Genomic DNA, 15,212 nt, shown 5'->3' on the forward strand with positions numbered 1-15,212 from the left:
TTGTTCAAATATTTTCCTGCCTTCATTCCACATGCACTCTGATGTGTACCTCATCATCTCTTTAATTAATTAAGAAAAATGAACAGCGGTGCACGGCAGGAGTATCTGGGAAGATCTCCACTCACAGGTCAACAAAACAACTTTTAGCGCTAGCAGCTAATGACGTTATCGACGGGCACGCACTTTTGTGTTTATTTAGATATGTAAAAGCTAAGAGTTTAATTCAAACCCCCCGATGAGTGGCAGGGGTGACGGGACCGGGAGATAAATAGTAACAGATGCTATTAATATTTTCTTTATAAAAACAAAAAGCCAGGACAGCGGTGACGGCTTTGGTGTAGCCTGACAGATATAAATGAATAAAACTCCAAAAACACAGCACATATATAATGAGAACAGTGTCTGGTCTTTTTTTTTTAATCCCTCCCCCGACCCCCTCTTGTCCATCCATAATTAATTAGCTGCCTCTGTGATGTGGAGACTATAGATCAGGGAGGAGGGAAAAAAAACATGCTAAATAATGAAGTAAAGCGATACAGAGAGCCTGGGGTAGAAATGAGATGGCACGGACAGCCACGGAGGAGGGATGAGGCGCACTGGTACAAATAGAAGGAAATGTGCATGTGTGTGTGTGCACATGCACGTAGGTATGTGCACACACACATACACAAACCGGTCTGAGGCTTTGGTGACCTAAAAACAAGGAAAATGTCTCCAACCTTGAAGACCCGTGGATGATTTACAGTCATATAGATCAATGGTTATGGTTGGAGTTAGGAGTACGGGGTTGGGTATTTTTAGTTTGACTAGTAATGTATTTTGTTGTTATTATTATTATATATTTTGGATGTGACTTTGAATGGTTGTTTGTCTCCATATGAGGCCCTCGCCCATGACTGCTGTGGTCGGCTCCAGCTTCCCTTAACCCTGGAGGATGGATGGATGGATGGATGGATGGATGGATGGATGGATGGATGGATGGATGGATGGATGGATGGATGGATGGATGGATGGATGGATGGATGGATGGATGAATTTACATTATTAATAATGTGTTACTGTTCAATCCTAATTCTAACTTATGGGAAAAAGACCACAGAACCCCATGTGTTCTTAGCTTTTGGCACCGACTCTAATAAATATAATTAAACTTTACCATCGCACACAATAATACGGTAAATCATTCTAATAAATTACTTTTATTGCTGAACTTAAAACTTGAAGTGTATTATATTGAATGCAAATCGTGTGAAAAAAATTAAGAAAAAAAAAGGCAAAGTAGGTGATTCACATTTTTATACAAAAATATAATGAATGAAACTGGTATGAATGGATTTAATTGAATTTTATTGCCTTTTCTTACGATGCCTCTTGGCTGGGGTTTTAAACAACCTGGTTTTGAGGAATAAATAAAATAAAACCAACTATATAAAAATGTTGCATATGTTTTAATGTTTACATCCATTACTCGCTGCTTAACCTCAGCCCACACTCGCTACAATTGTTTCAATTTTCTCCAGAATGTGTAACGTCTGGTTAAACTTCAGATTAGTTCTGTTTTATGGTAAATATATCAGTGAAAATGCAGCATTAATTGAGACGAATGGTGCGACTCTGGCTCATACAGGACTTTTTCATATGGTAAATGATATCATTAAGGAACGTCCTGCTTCCATATCATTCCCCAATTAGCATAGGCGTAACTCCATGTCATGACCTGGCATACATCATACTGTCAAACCAGCCAGCCTCTGTGTACCAGCTGGTCAGCAACCGGGTGACCATGTGTACTGTATGTGTGTATGTGTGTATGTGTGTGTGTGTGTGTGTGTGTGTGTAAGATATATATTTTTGTGACATATAACAGACACTGTCCATGTGTTCAACTGTTATGGATAACTGCAGGGGCTCACAGGAATTATGTATGTGCACATGGGAGTGTGTGTGTGTGTGTGTGTGTGTGTGTGTGTGTGTGTGCATCCACATATTAAGCTACAGTATGTAACAGAAACCAGAAACAGGGAGAGGCAGAAAGAAAGAGTGAGAGAGAGTGAAGGAGAGAGAAATAGAGGGAGTCGATAAAAGACAGGGAGAGGAGCGGGGGGGCGGGGGGGGGGGGAGAATAAGGCAGCGCGATGCAGACAAAAAAGCGAGAACAGAACAAAACGAGAGCAAGAAAAGAGGAGAAAGAGGAGGGACTGTGAACCTTGGAAAGGACCATGGTGTCCGCCCACGCTCCTCATTTAGCTGGCAGCGCTAATGTACGGAGGAGATGGACGAGGGAGAGAGAGAGAGAGAGTCAGTCTGACTAAGACTAAGATATAGTGTTCAGACTAAAGATAAAGTGCAGCATAAATGTCAAATGCAGCCTGGATAAATAAACAGTCGGTTTGACTGAATATCTGCAGGTACAGGTGGATTCAAAGATGTGTTTTTCTACATGTAAAAACATGAGGAAAACTTAAATGTGTAATTTGGTAAATCATGTACACATTTATTTATGATGCAGAAAGGAACTCTAGTTCTGGTTTTACTTTTACCATTTCCTCAGCTGAGATGTTCAGCACATAATCCTGAGGCACAGCGCCACCGTGTATGATAATCCTGAGGCACAGCGCCACCGTGTGACAGCAGTGAGTGCTTAAACAGGGAAATGTTTAAAAATGTCATCTGATACTTACAAACATGTGTCTCCTCTCCTTAATGACACATTTTTATCTGTCAGGTCAAAAATGAACAAGAAATAAAAAACCAAGAAATGGCCGTAGACCTTGTACAACCACAAAAAGTTGAATTAAAAGTTAAACTTTAAGTCGGGGTCAAAATGACCCAGAGGACAACACCAGGGTTAAATACTAAACTACTCAAATACAGTGCCCTGATTGCATCCCCCACTGCTGAGCTTCTGTCAGGCCAACACACTTTATCTCCTCACTAGTGTTGGTAGAGAAAATACTCCTAAACAATAAGAGCAGGAAAATGTGAAGGTGTTTTAGTTCCTATGGATTTTCTACAGAGTAGAGGGGGGGTGAGGGGAGGGGGGACCTCTGGAACTCTGTTATTATTCTAACCCAGATATGTCAGCTCCGATCAAACCTCGTGCTTCTCAGCTCTTCTGAGACAAAGCTTTGATGTGGGGAGATGTTCTCCCATCTGTTCCCTATAGCTCCTCTGAAGACAGTACAGACTCAGGAAGAAAGAGAAACCCAACTTGTCACTGATGTACCGAAGTGTACGTATAGAAACTGAAGCTATAATGGAATCATTTTCAGTTCTCCTCAGTTCAATGTAAGCTAACACAGACCTGTGTAGTGAGGTTTTAGAGAAAAAACATGCCATAAAAACAATGCAAAAACAACAACAAAGAGCCTAGAAAGTACTGAAAACCAAACCTGTGTCCAAACCCCATCTGCTCGGGCTTCCACTCTGCTCCACTCACACGCACTGATCACTACAATAAAGGACAAATAAATTAATTCCTTTTTTTGTATGTCTAAAATGCTTTGAATTTCAAAATATGAAGTCCTTTACTGGTGTGAAAAATAAACCAATTTCACGGTTCGGCATTAAATTCACCCAGTATTAAATTATACCCAACCGTCTGCTGGCATTTGACTCCATCTCTTAGCGTGTTGAGGTTGAAAGTGGTTAATTGCTGACCGCTTAGTCTTTCTGCGGCGGTGCGATTTTGTCAGGAAAAGAAATCACAGCTTTGATGTCTTAAAACAATGGAGCTAAGAGACTGGACCACACAGCACCCTACGGGTTTTAGCTTTCACGTCTCCGTGCCTTTTCTTCTCTGCACCGCCGTGTCCCAGCAGGTGACCACTTTCTCTTAGTCACACTCTCCTCCTCATTCACACGCTCGCCTCATCTTCCTCTTTATTTCTTCACTTTGTGTTGCAGGGGTTTTTGCACTTTTTTCTGGAATGTCTATTGTGTTAGTGACGGGGTGTTTATCTTTCTGTCCCTCTCCTCACATACGTAAACTACAATCACACACAAACCAGAGATTGGTGGTCCATGTGCAACATTGGACTGTTATTTCATTAAGTGAGCTCTGACTTAAAAAAAAAAGATTTAATACACCCTTAATAATTAAACTGTCAGGACACTGAAATGATGAACCATATTACACTGCCAGCATCATCATATTCCTGCATGTCTGAAGATTCCAGGACACTGAAATGATGAACCATATTTGTCAATTCACTGACAACGTCATCATATTCCTGCATGTCTGAAGATTTGTTTGATTCTCTACTAAACAACATGATCTTGGTTTAGGCTTTTGCTGATTGTGAATTCATGGCTGCAGCCGGGGCAGCAGTAATCTCTGCAGCGTCACTGAGCCCTGCTGAGGGCACAGGATGATCTCACGGAGAGAATAACCAAGCAGCTCGGGTTGACCTCACACTTGGCAGGAAGCTGCTCGAATGACACCTTAACAGACACTTTGCCAAGTAATGCTAATACGTGAATTAAGGGTTGAGAACACTCTGTCGAGCCACGGTACATATCACAAGAATATCACCAAGAAGTATATGTGATGAAATATAATGATCTTCTAGTTTCAAGTTACTCACAATTTACTTCCTTAGTGTGAAACCTAGGTCTGTTCAGTTGAACAAAACACTTACAGACACGGAGAAATTGAAGAAAGACACATGGAGGTCTTTCTAAACAGCTCAGAGTTTTATAGCCATTTGCTGCCACTAGGTGGAAGAGAATTTAATTGTTTTGCCTGTCACTGTCCCATAGACGATTAAATTATAAATTAATAGAAGTAAAAAAAAACTCCTTTCTTACTCTCTTATAGCTGTAAAAATACAAAACATAAACGTAACGAGAGCACCTCTTCTGTGACCGTAACATTTGCCGTCCTTGTGTAGTTGTCTAACAGACACACTTCTCGTGGTGTAACAGGCTGCTCACTCCACAGTGTATCTCAGCATGGGTGACCCGCCCTCTCTGCCCTCTGTTGGTGAGGAATTGATGAATGACATGGGGACGATTCACAAAGAGAGAGGTGAAAATAGAAAGTGCTGCTGGGAAAAGAATAAAAAAAAACACAGATAGAGAAAAACTGGGGAAAAGAAAAAAAAAAGCAAAAAAGATAAGCTGTGGTATGGTAGGACAGAAATAGCAACAGTGAGAGGGAAAGATGAAACATCTGCACACATGTGACAGATCCTATGTGTGTGTCTGTGTGTGTTCACCACAGAATCCGGTGGAAAAATTCAAAACTCTCTTACTGTTACTGATGCATAAAATATGATTGTGTGGGCATTAGAACAGACACAGACATGTAAGAAAAAAAACAGTACTTCCACTCGACTAAGCAGCTGTGGAGCATCAGCGGTGCCTCCAAAAGTGCCTCCACCTCCATAAGATAAAAGTCAAAGACCTGCTTGACAAACCACCCGCTCAAAGTTCCCACCAAAAATCACATTTCCTTGAGGGCTGATGTGATTTTTGACCATCGTACAGGCTTCAAAGAAGTTTCCCATAAAACTTTTTTAAGCCCTGTCTGGAGGCCTGTCAGCACCGAAACCAAACCAGTCTAAGGGTTAAACACTGGCTGGTCACGGTCCGACTAAGATCCATCTGGCAGAGAAGGCATGTGGTTGCTTCACCCTGTCGCCTCCACTTCCTCTCCATGTCCCTTTTTTTCCCTCCCTCTGTCCCTTTTTCTCCCTCCCTCCCTCCCATCTTGCCTCAGCCACAGCCATGGAGCATGAGTTTGGAAAATAAATTGCGTCAATCTGCATTTAATCCGCCGCTTGTTACGGGGCCAAAGTTTTCTGCACTTGTCTTCACGCCCTTGTTTTTATGTTTCTCTTTTTCTTTTTCGGTTTCTTTTTTTCTTGTGGTACAGCTGGTCCTAATTACACCACCTCGCTACGTCGTTTGTTTGTTTGGGCCGAGGGTTTGGACAGTCTACCTTCACCGTTTTTGTTCCACCACGACTATTACAAATAAGGAAAAGAGTGCAGAGACACAGAAACTACTGAGTGACGGATGGACGTGAGCACGGACGGGAGGAAAAACACACGGATGATTCTAAGGAATGGGATCAGATACTGCTAACTGATAAGAGCAAAACAGAGTGGGAGATGTATGGGGGGGGGGCAACGGAAGAAAAGAGGTCCATTTTATTCAACCACATGCCTTCTCTCCCCTGCCCCTCACCCACATGCCCCCTTCGGCCCTGTGCTGTTGGTTCTGCTTTGTCCTGATAAGAACCAGCGACAGTCTCACAAACTCACACTAAAACAGTTCAGACTAATGCACACACACACACACACACACACACACACACACATATACATACATCCATGCACACAGTGTGGCCCCCCGAGCAGCCTTGGCCCACAGTTTGTGGGATGTCCTTCTGTGAAGTGTGTGTGTGTGTGTGTGTTTGAGCGTGTTCTGCACAGTGTCTGAGCACCAGCCAGGGTAAACACTGTGTGCCAGAATGTCACGGTCCGGGACCTTCACACCTCTGTCACAAATAACCCTGTCAGCCTTTGTGTGCGTGCATGTGTGTGAGTGTGTGTGTGTGTGGGCATCTGTATGTTTGTGTCATCATACAGAGGTAGTGAATGCTTGGGTAAGCCAGTGCTAGAGGAAACATATTCTTGTGAATTGCTACGCTTTGTTCCCAGAGCAGTCTCAATGGAGCCTCCCTTGTTAATGCATCACCCTGGGAGAACACGTCACCCAATAAGAGACGTTGGAGAGGAAAATAAATTGTGAAAATACAAAAAAAAAGAAAAAAGATTTCTTTAATACACAATTCTTCATTTGGTTTATCTTAAAGAGAGCATATCACTTTCAAGTTATTAAATTCCAATTTAAATTCAATTTATTCCCCTGCAGGAGGTGCTGTAATTAATTCCCCTGCAGGGGGTGCTGTAAACAAAGGTACAATCCCTGATTCCAGAATATGAGGACCTAAATATTTTAGCTTAGCTTACAAACAATTGTCTTATCTGAGGTTTTCAAATGAGCGCACGAACGCAGTGTACTGCTACTTCAGATATCATGGAATACTAGCATCATTATGTCTGCCCAGTGGTCGCTTAGCAACAAAATTCAATTAAAGGAATAGTTAGAGCCCAACCCACAGGGAAGAGGGTATGAGTAAGTGTGTGTAATCAGTGTCTGAGGTCCTAGAAGTCTGGTAAAGACACACACAGGGCTCGTAAAAAACACACATCTGACGCCCGCTCATCTGGCCACAAGTCACACTGAAACACAGTAAAACATATGAGGCCAAGTCATGGAGACATGTGCAGGGCACACACAGCAAGTTTTAACTCTGGCCTCTGACTTACTGTAGGATCTAATATAGGAAAAGGTGGAAAAAGTTAGAGGAACCTAAGAACACGGCTGACATATCGACACCAGGAGGAGGAAGAGGAAGTGGGTGGAGGGCAGGGAACAGACAAGGGTGACATGACTCAGCCCAGTGTCTATCCTCGCAAAGAGGAGACAGAAGGCGGACAAGAAGTGAGAGGTGTTGAATTTATACAGGAGTGAAAAAATGTATCACCCAGGTCACACAATCCATGTCACAAAGACGTGGAGGACGTGGTCGAAAATAAATGTGGAAGAAGACAGTGACGGAGAGCCCGCGATGACTGAGGACACACGCACACACACAGAGACAGCTAAATTTGATTGTAGTGAACAACACACCCAGCACCTCTGCTGGGCGGTTCTAATTGTACTTTGGTTTAATTTAATTTGTGACAGCAGGTGTTTCATTCATATAAATGGAAAAACTTTCGGAGCCAGGCACGAGCCACCAACATTTAAAATCACGACCTCAGGCATGTGTGTCAGTGTTACTTGGCAGGAGAGTATTTTTAGCCTAGTATAATTAAAACCAATATTTAAACTTTATGACACATTGTGTGCAGTGTAGTTATAAATCTACACATAATTAATAAATTATTTTTCATTAATAGTTATAATAAAGTGAATACCAGTTGGAGTTTACAACTATGCTAAGTTTGTATATTAACCTCTTTAATCCGACTGTTTAAAACCTGGGGCAAAAAGAAAAAAGATCCAGTCTGTTACTTAAACACTGGCTCATGTATAATAATATCCACAGAAACTCTAGAATCCGATCTCATCTTACAGAGTTACGATAAAAAAAAACAAAAAACGCTGAAAGGCACAGGTGAACAAATGAACGAGAAGGATGAAACACGAAAACCTGGCAGTCTGACAGACGACCTTCTAGTCGAAGAACGAGCAAATGTCAAAACCATACGTTTCATCAAGATCTGACTAAGACTGACTGAACTAGAGACCAAAGTTAAACTTGGTATTTAGTTGTTTTTGTGCAGTTTTGCACCAAAAATAAAAATTCACCAAATCAAATTCTACATCTCCTGATTTTACCGTCCAAATATCAGTTTCTGACCCTGAAAAATGTAAAGAAGGTAAAGAAGACAGAAATACAGCTGCAGACTTCTTGTTGGGTTGGAGATGGTGACGGTGTCCAGTAGAGTAACCACTAATCTCAATCAAGCTAACTGCCTTGACTGCTCAAGTGAGACGAAGCCTCGCTTCACAGCAAAACAAACACATGAGGTTGTCGAAACACGGAGCAGACCAACCACCCTGAACACTGGCTGGCACTTCTCACAGCCCTTGGCTCAGAACTGAGCTTTATTTCCGAGGATGAGAAAAGAGAAGGCACAAGTAAAAGGCGGAGGAAATGAAATAGAAAGGTTTAAGAACAAGTGGCAATTAGGTTTCATTTACTGAGGTTGGGGGAAGGAGAAAGTTTTACGATGTGAAAGTGTTCGAACATTTTCTCCTTCAACCTTCAGCCTTTCTTCCTTTTTTTTAATTTTTTTTTTTATTTGTAACTCTCGGCTTCTCTCCTGCAATTTTCCGCCCGGTTGCTCCCTAATTTGTGAACGTGTTGTGCCATTGGAGGCATTGTTGGTTCATGCATATTTGATTTAGAAATGTCACTCATTACACTAATTTCTTCTTTTGTTTTTGTACCGTATTGATTGATTTTTTCTCTCTTCTCTTTGTTCTTTTTCTGGGTTCAGTCTTTTCACAGAATAAACAAATTATTGGAAAAAAACATCACAGAAATTTAGTGCAACAAATTACACTTGGACGAGATAATGCTTGTCGTTTGAAAAGAAGAAGACACAGAATGTAAAAAAAAAAAAGGTGAAAAAGCATCCGCCCATCCCTCAGGTTGCCATGGCAACACAGGCATAAGACACCAGATTCAGAAGAGAGTCAAAAAGAAATAGGGAAAATATTTGCTAAGAATGAGCCAAAGAGAGAGAATTGGAAGGAAGAAAAGAAGGGAGAAAGGGAGGAAGGGATGGAGGAAGAACGAATGAGAGAGAGAGAGAGGTTGACTATGGCTCATTCTAAGTAGTGACCGTCCTTCTTGTCATTTCTTCCGTTGCCCCTCTGCCCTCTCCCTCAGTCTGTTACCCCACCATAACACTACCCATGTCCTGCAGATGAACGCGCTAAACCGCTGAAGTTAGCTCTGTGAGGCGTGAAAGCTGGGCTGGTTTGTTGTTCTGCACTAGATTAACACGGCAGACTTTGGGATTCTGCTCTTCAGCTCCAGTTGAGAGAAGAGATAAGGGGAAACATAATTGAAGGCTGGCCAATTAATTGAGGCCTGTGATTTAGGAGGAGCAACACGGAAGGAGGGGACTTTAATCTGCACAGCGAAAACAAGCAAACGTAAACCCAGGGAGATAAAGTGACACTGTGTGAGCGCTGGTGTTCATTTGGGCGCCTATCAGATAAATGCCTGTCACTGGAGAGGGCAGTGGATTTACATCTGTTTGTCCTTAAGGAGGATATGCATATCATTCAATTTTCTTGTTAGCGTGTGCTGTGTGCTGTGTTCAAAAAGTGTGAAAAAGAAGGAAAAAACCCAGGAGGAAAAAACATTACAGCAACACGTCCATCACTATCATCTTTGTATTCACTTCGGCAGTTGTCAAACACTTGCTATGCCTTGCATGTCGCCCGCTCTAGCTGCCAACTGCCACGATTGATATTAGCTTTTATGCTAATGCAGCATTTCACTATGTAAGAACAAGGCAGTATTTCCATAGACATTCATCCCAGCCTGCTTATAGCCTTATGGGCCACGACAGAATTATTGCCGCACAGTACACAAGCTGTTGTCATTCTGCCAAGAGCCACGAGCCACATAGAGAAAGCAGGCACACAGGAACACGCAGAGTGTGTGTGAGGGTGTGTGCAACTCGACGTTATCATGCCAAGGCTGCGGAAATATAAGTTGGGATGTTGGGATTTTCACTGTGCAGCAGCGTCACAGCTGTGTGTGATCAACAAAACACCTGGATTCACAGGGATTAATGCTAAACTATACTGCGATTAGGATACTGTCGAAGTTCAAACTGTTAAAAACAGCTGAAATACGTGCAAATCGTTATCATTCTTACCTCAGAGATGTTGACACGGCCCTCCTGGAACGAGCAGTCGTTGGCATTCTGGGTGCACATGTGACGGTACTTGCACCAGTGACATGGGAAGGAGCCGTTCACACAGGAAAGACAGCTGACACACACAGAGAGAGAGAGAGAGAGAGAGAGAGAGAGGATAAGGAGTTAAAAACATGACTGTAAAAATAATTGGTTTGATTGGAAAACAAAATTATACAGTAACCACAGTCCTACTCTCCAGCAGGGGGAGCTTACTATACAATTTGGCCTATACTGTAAGATGGCAGAGATCACATGCCCGAATAAAGCAGGCTGTAAAGAAGTGTATATTATCAATAGAAAAGTCTAGCCATATATTGCCTAATAAAGGAGCAATTGTTTTTTTGGATTTATTATGACCTGGTTCATATGATAACGTTTTGAAAAAGATTTCACTTAATAATAATGTGTGGTTTATACATCTATACAGCCTTATTTCCTTTAAATATCACAAAACAAATCCTAAAACTTTGTTAACAGAGATTTGACCTAAGAAATAAACCGTTTTGTCCAAACTACACCAGAAGTCAAAAAATAAGAATTAAGAACTAAACTGTCTTGAAACACAATCGTTGCGGTCAAAGCTCTTGTTGTGTAATATTTGTCAAACTGAAAAGAGCCTTATACTTTTCCAGACACAGGTTACCTTTGGTAAATGTGCCAATAAAACTGTGGTAATATAACAATTCAGCCTATAACTATATAAAGAATGTGTGAGATTATAGTATTTATAGGTAATGGTCCTCTTCTCCGTTTTCTTTCACAGCTCTTTTTCTTTCTTTTATTGAGTGTCTATTTTGCAGTTGTTACGGCTGAGCTGTTCTCGCACCTCTTTAGCAGCCCTTTCCTCTCACATGGATTTCATTTCTTGCTCTCCAGTCCTATCTATTAACTGTCTTAACTCTTTCTTTCCCACACTGCCCTCATCCATCACTCTCCCCTCACCGGTAGCTGTCCGTCTCCTGCTCATCGCTCTGACCGTCAACCTGTTCCCTGTCCTTTTCCCCCACTCTTTCTCTAACTCTGCGGTTTTATACTGTGAAGGTCTGGAGCTCTGATAATCTTTTTTTCCCTCTTTCTCTGACTCTTCCCTCTATCAAGCCCTCCCTTTCATTTGCCGCTATCCCTTTTAAAAAGCTCCCCTCCATTCTGTGGCCAAAGCTCTCTTTCATCTGCGCGGCTACAAGCTCTTCACCAATTTAAATTCACATGCTTAGGTTAGGAGAGGTGCAGAGAGATGGACAGTGAGAGAAAGACCAGAGAGAGATCAAAAGCAGGTGGAGCTTCCCAAGGGAGACGGAGACGCCAGGTTTTGTGGGAATGTGAGAGAATAAAAAATGGCCAGTAGGCGGGGTGTAGTCTGTGCGGCTCTGCCTGGACACCTCATGGGAGATGGAGGAAACACTAGGATGGAAGCTGAGGAGTGTGTGTGTGTGTGTGTATGTGTCAGTGGACACCTAGAGTGCTCCATGCACACATTTCATAAACAGGTTTTCACATTCAATGTGCTTTCAAGCCCTTCGCCATATTTGATTCCCGAAATAAAACGTTTTTTTATTTTATAGCGGAGATAAATGCAGCATTTGCTGTGAAGCTTTAGTTGAGTTTCCGATATTCTTTGCTGTGACTCGTTTAGCTACAGCTTGTTCCCGCATTTTATTTGCTCAGAATACATTTGGGTCCGGCTTTTTGATGCAGCCAAGGCGCAGATCAATAATAATAAAACAGCAGCAAGAAGTGCTCACTGTGTAGGAGACTCCACAATTACCAGGCCTGAATTGGCACATCTGGCTGAACTGATACGAGGGACCTCCAGAAAAGCTCTCCATTGTGTTTTAACCCTACGAGCACTCCCCTCACCCAACTAAAAGAAAATGAGGTATTTAACTCTCAAGCTCAGACATGGAACGCGTATACAAATCCATCAAGTCTGACGTGGATTCATTTGGATCAATTAAGGAAGCTTATTCGGTTGGCGTGCCCTTTAAGTGATCGTTTCCAGGATAGACCCTTCCTTTTAGGAAAGATCAGAAGCCTGAGCTTAATTCAATCCCACTGCCAGTGTAATTGGCCAATTTAGCATTGTGCTGAAAGAATCTGTCCATTAAGAATGAGGAATGTGCGGCTATGGAAATTACAAGCCGGTTAATATCACGCAAGAGCAAATGAGAGATTTGTCACTGCTGCCAACAGATAGAGGCAGAAAGAAGAAGACCACAGTATGATAGCTAAGCAGGACATGACTGGACTGCCATTGGCTGGACTTCTGGTATGATTGCATGTCGTACCCAAAGCAGTTAAGTAAAGGGCAAGTGCACTGTCTCAGTTCTAACTGACTGCAAACAACACACTGGGTCACTCAGTGGATACCAACATCCCGGGTGATCCACACACGTCCATCTACACCTTGACCCTGGTGATCACAACTTTCGTGCCATTGGGTCAGGGCTTGGTCAGCTCCATTGTTTTGCTATAACAACTCTTATAATGAGAAGCTTGGATGGAAGGTGAAACATCAAGAAACCAAGACTGTCCTGTTGTTTTCTACTGAACGACTTTGTATTTCTACCTGAATAGAAAGATTTTCGCAGGTGAAACCTATGTTGTGAGACTGAAGAAGGCTGTGTTCCCACAGTTAAATAATACTGACCTTGACTGATCTTTGACTTATTTCCTCCTATCTCTATTGTCCTCTTGATGCTAACAGCACCGCGATGCTCTGCTCACAACAAATCAAACTAGCATTCTTTTCATACAAATTCTTTGTGCTGTTTTTCTAAGTTTCTTCACCTTAAAGTGAACATTCATCATCAACACTTTTTACTTGTTGGTTTCTTTATTTGAGCTACAACAATCTCTGTTTTGAATATTCTACCTTTAAAGGCGACACCAACACATCACATCAGCGCTCATCAAAATACAGTACAACACCCACTTAACACAGTGGGCAACCAGCAGACAGCAAGAAGAACAACCCTACAGTTGGAAGATCACAACCCAACACCCGTCAGTGCATCTGTCACAGTGCCCCAGTATTAAGCATCTCTATTTGACTTTTATCTTTTATTCATGTCAAATCGAGCTTGTTAGTCTACCGTCAACTTTGAAATAACGAGCAAAATATCAGCAGGTAACCACTGCCGTCTTTCTGAGACTTTTATGATCACGCCTTTGGAAATCAGAGGGTGCCATTACGTTTGCCACCCAAGGCCAACAGTAGGTTCTCCCTGATGACCCCCTACTGTTTAATCTCTAGTTCCTTGAAGTAACTTGGAACCCTTGTCAAGAACTGCCTCGGGATGTTATAACTTCTCTTTTAACCTTGGCACAAACCCTTTCAGGGGAGAGCACACCCGAGGCCACTCAGGTCTGAATAATTATAATGCTCCTCTTGGGACGGGTGGTGTTGGGGGGGGGTAGTTGGGGGAGGTGTTTGCTGTTTTCATTATAGCTCCTCTCTGTCTACTGCTATCACCGGTAGCCACTCCGAAGATATGAGTTGCCACAGTCACGCTCCCCGTATGGCCACTATCTTAATGCTAATTTATACCACTTACATTCAGATGCTAATCAAGCTACATTAGCGTTGGAGCTGTAGTGGGTTTTGTGGGGTATCACACAAAAGATGGTGATGTTCTCCATTCTCCTTAGTTTGGAGTGCTAAATACAGCCTGCTCCCCCAGTGAGTTGCATTTGACAGCACTGCACTACACGAAATTCGTTTTAAGTTATGCACTGGCGGCTCTTCACGATGAATATGTTTAAGTGAACAAGTCCATTTCCCCCAAGTTTTAACTGGATTTTACCGGAACCTTCCAAATCAGAGCGGTTGGTACGCAGCGTGTCTTTTTTTATACTAATAATTTAAACTGAATCATTTGTAAAACTAATTCGGACATTTAAAACACAAACAGACTAACTTCCAAATAGTAGGGAACTGAAATCAGAACAGTCAAATGGAAATATTTAATTACGAGCCAATAACGACTGTGGCTGATTTTCTCTCTCACTTTCTGTGAACCTTAACGTGAAACAGTGGGAATTCTAATTAGATTATTACCACTTTGCAAATAAAAAGTTATTTTTAACAGGCATGGGCCACATCGTAAATTAGTGTGTATTTGTCTTTGAGTGTGTGTTTTTTTAAACAGTTTATTTTTAAAATAGGTCAACATGGCACCAAACAGGTTTTCCAGAAAACCCACATATATTTGTCCTTGAATAGACCTATATCTGAGTCAAAGCTAATGTGACGGGAAACTCTGTGGTGAATGACCAAGGATTCTTGAAGACCATGCCAGTGTGGGCTTGATGTCATTAAACCAATGATAGTTCTAGTCCCATCTCATCAGACGCCACGCACTGACGCCGGGGGGCAACGCCAGTAAGCGAGCTGAAGCAGCAGCTTCACATCTCAGCATCTCTCTCTTTTTTCCAGCAGTCGCTGTTGAAGATATAAAGTGCCATTTCTGTAACTTCATTAAATGTGTCCATTACATCACTGGGAGGCTGTATTAGATCAGCTCCACCACACATTTAATATTCAATCAGCATTCACGGCACCGTATCTATAAATAGGCAACAGTCTTGCCGATATCACTCCTCGTACAATCTTAGAATCTTCCCAACAATTACAGCTAATAAGGGATCATCCAAGTGACAGTTGGATTTGATTGATGTAATTGGAAAATC

The 15,212-nt window shown here is 42.1% G+C and overlaps 1 protein-coding gene across 1 annotated transcript in view; it reads right to left on the reverse strand.

The window, feature by feature from the left end:
* The window catches only part of LOC103386256 (plexin-A1), a 125,874-nt gene that overhangs the window by 56,038 nt on the left and 54,624 nt on the right, over positions 1-15,212 (reverse strand). The window contains exon 8 of the mRNA XM_025060058.1: positions 10,482-10,596. Within this exon, the coding sequence (XP_024915826.1) occupies positions 10,482-10,596 (115 nt within the window). The remainder of the gene's footprint in view (positions 1-10,481; positions 10,597-15,212) is intronic.

Source organism: Cynoglossus semilaevis, chromosome 11, assembly GCF_000523025.1.
Source record: "Cynoglossus semilaevis isolate Cse_v1.0 chromosome 11, Cse_v1.0, whole genome shotgun sequence".
NCBI lineage: Eukaryota > Metazoa > Chordata > Actinopteri > Pleuronectiformes > Cynoglossidae > Cynoglossus > Cynoglossus semilaevis.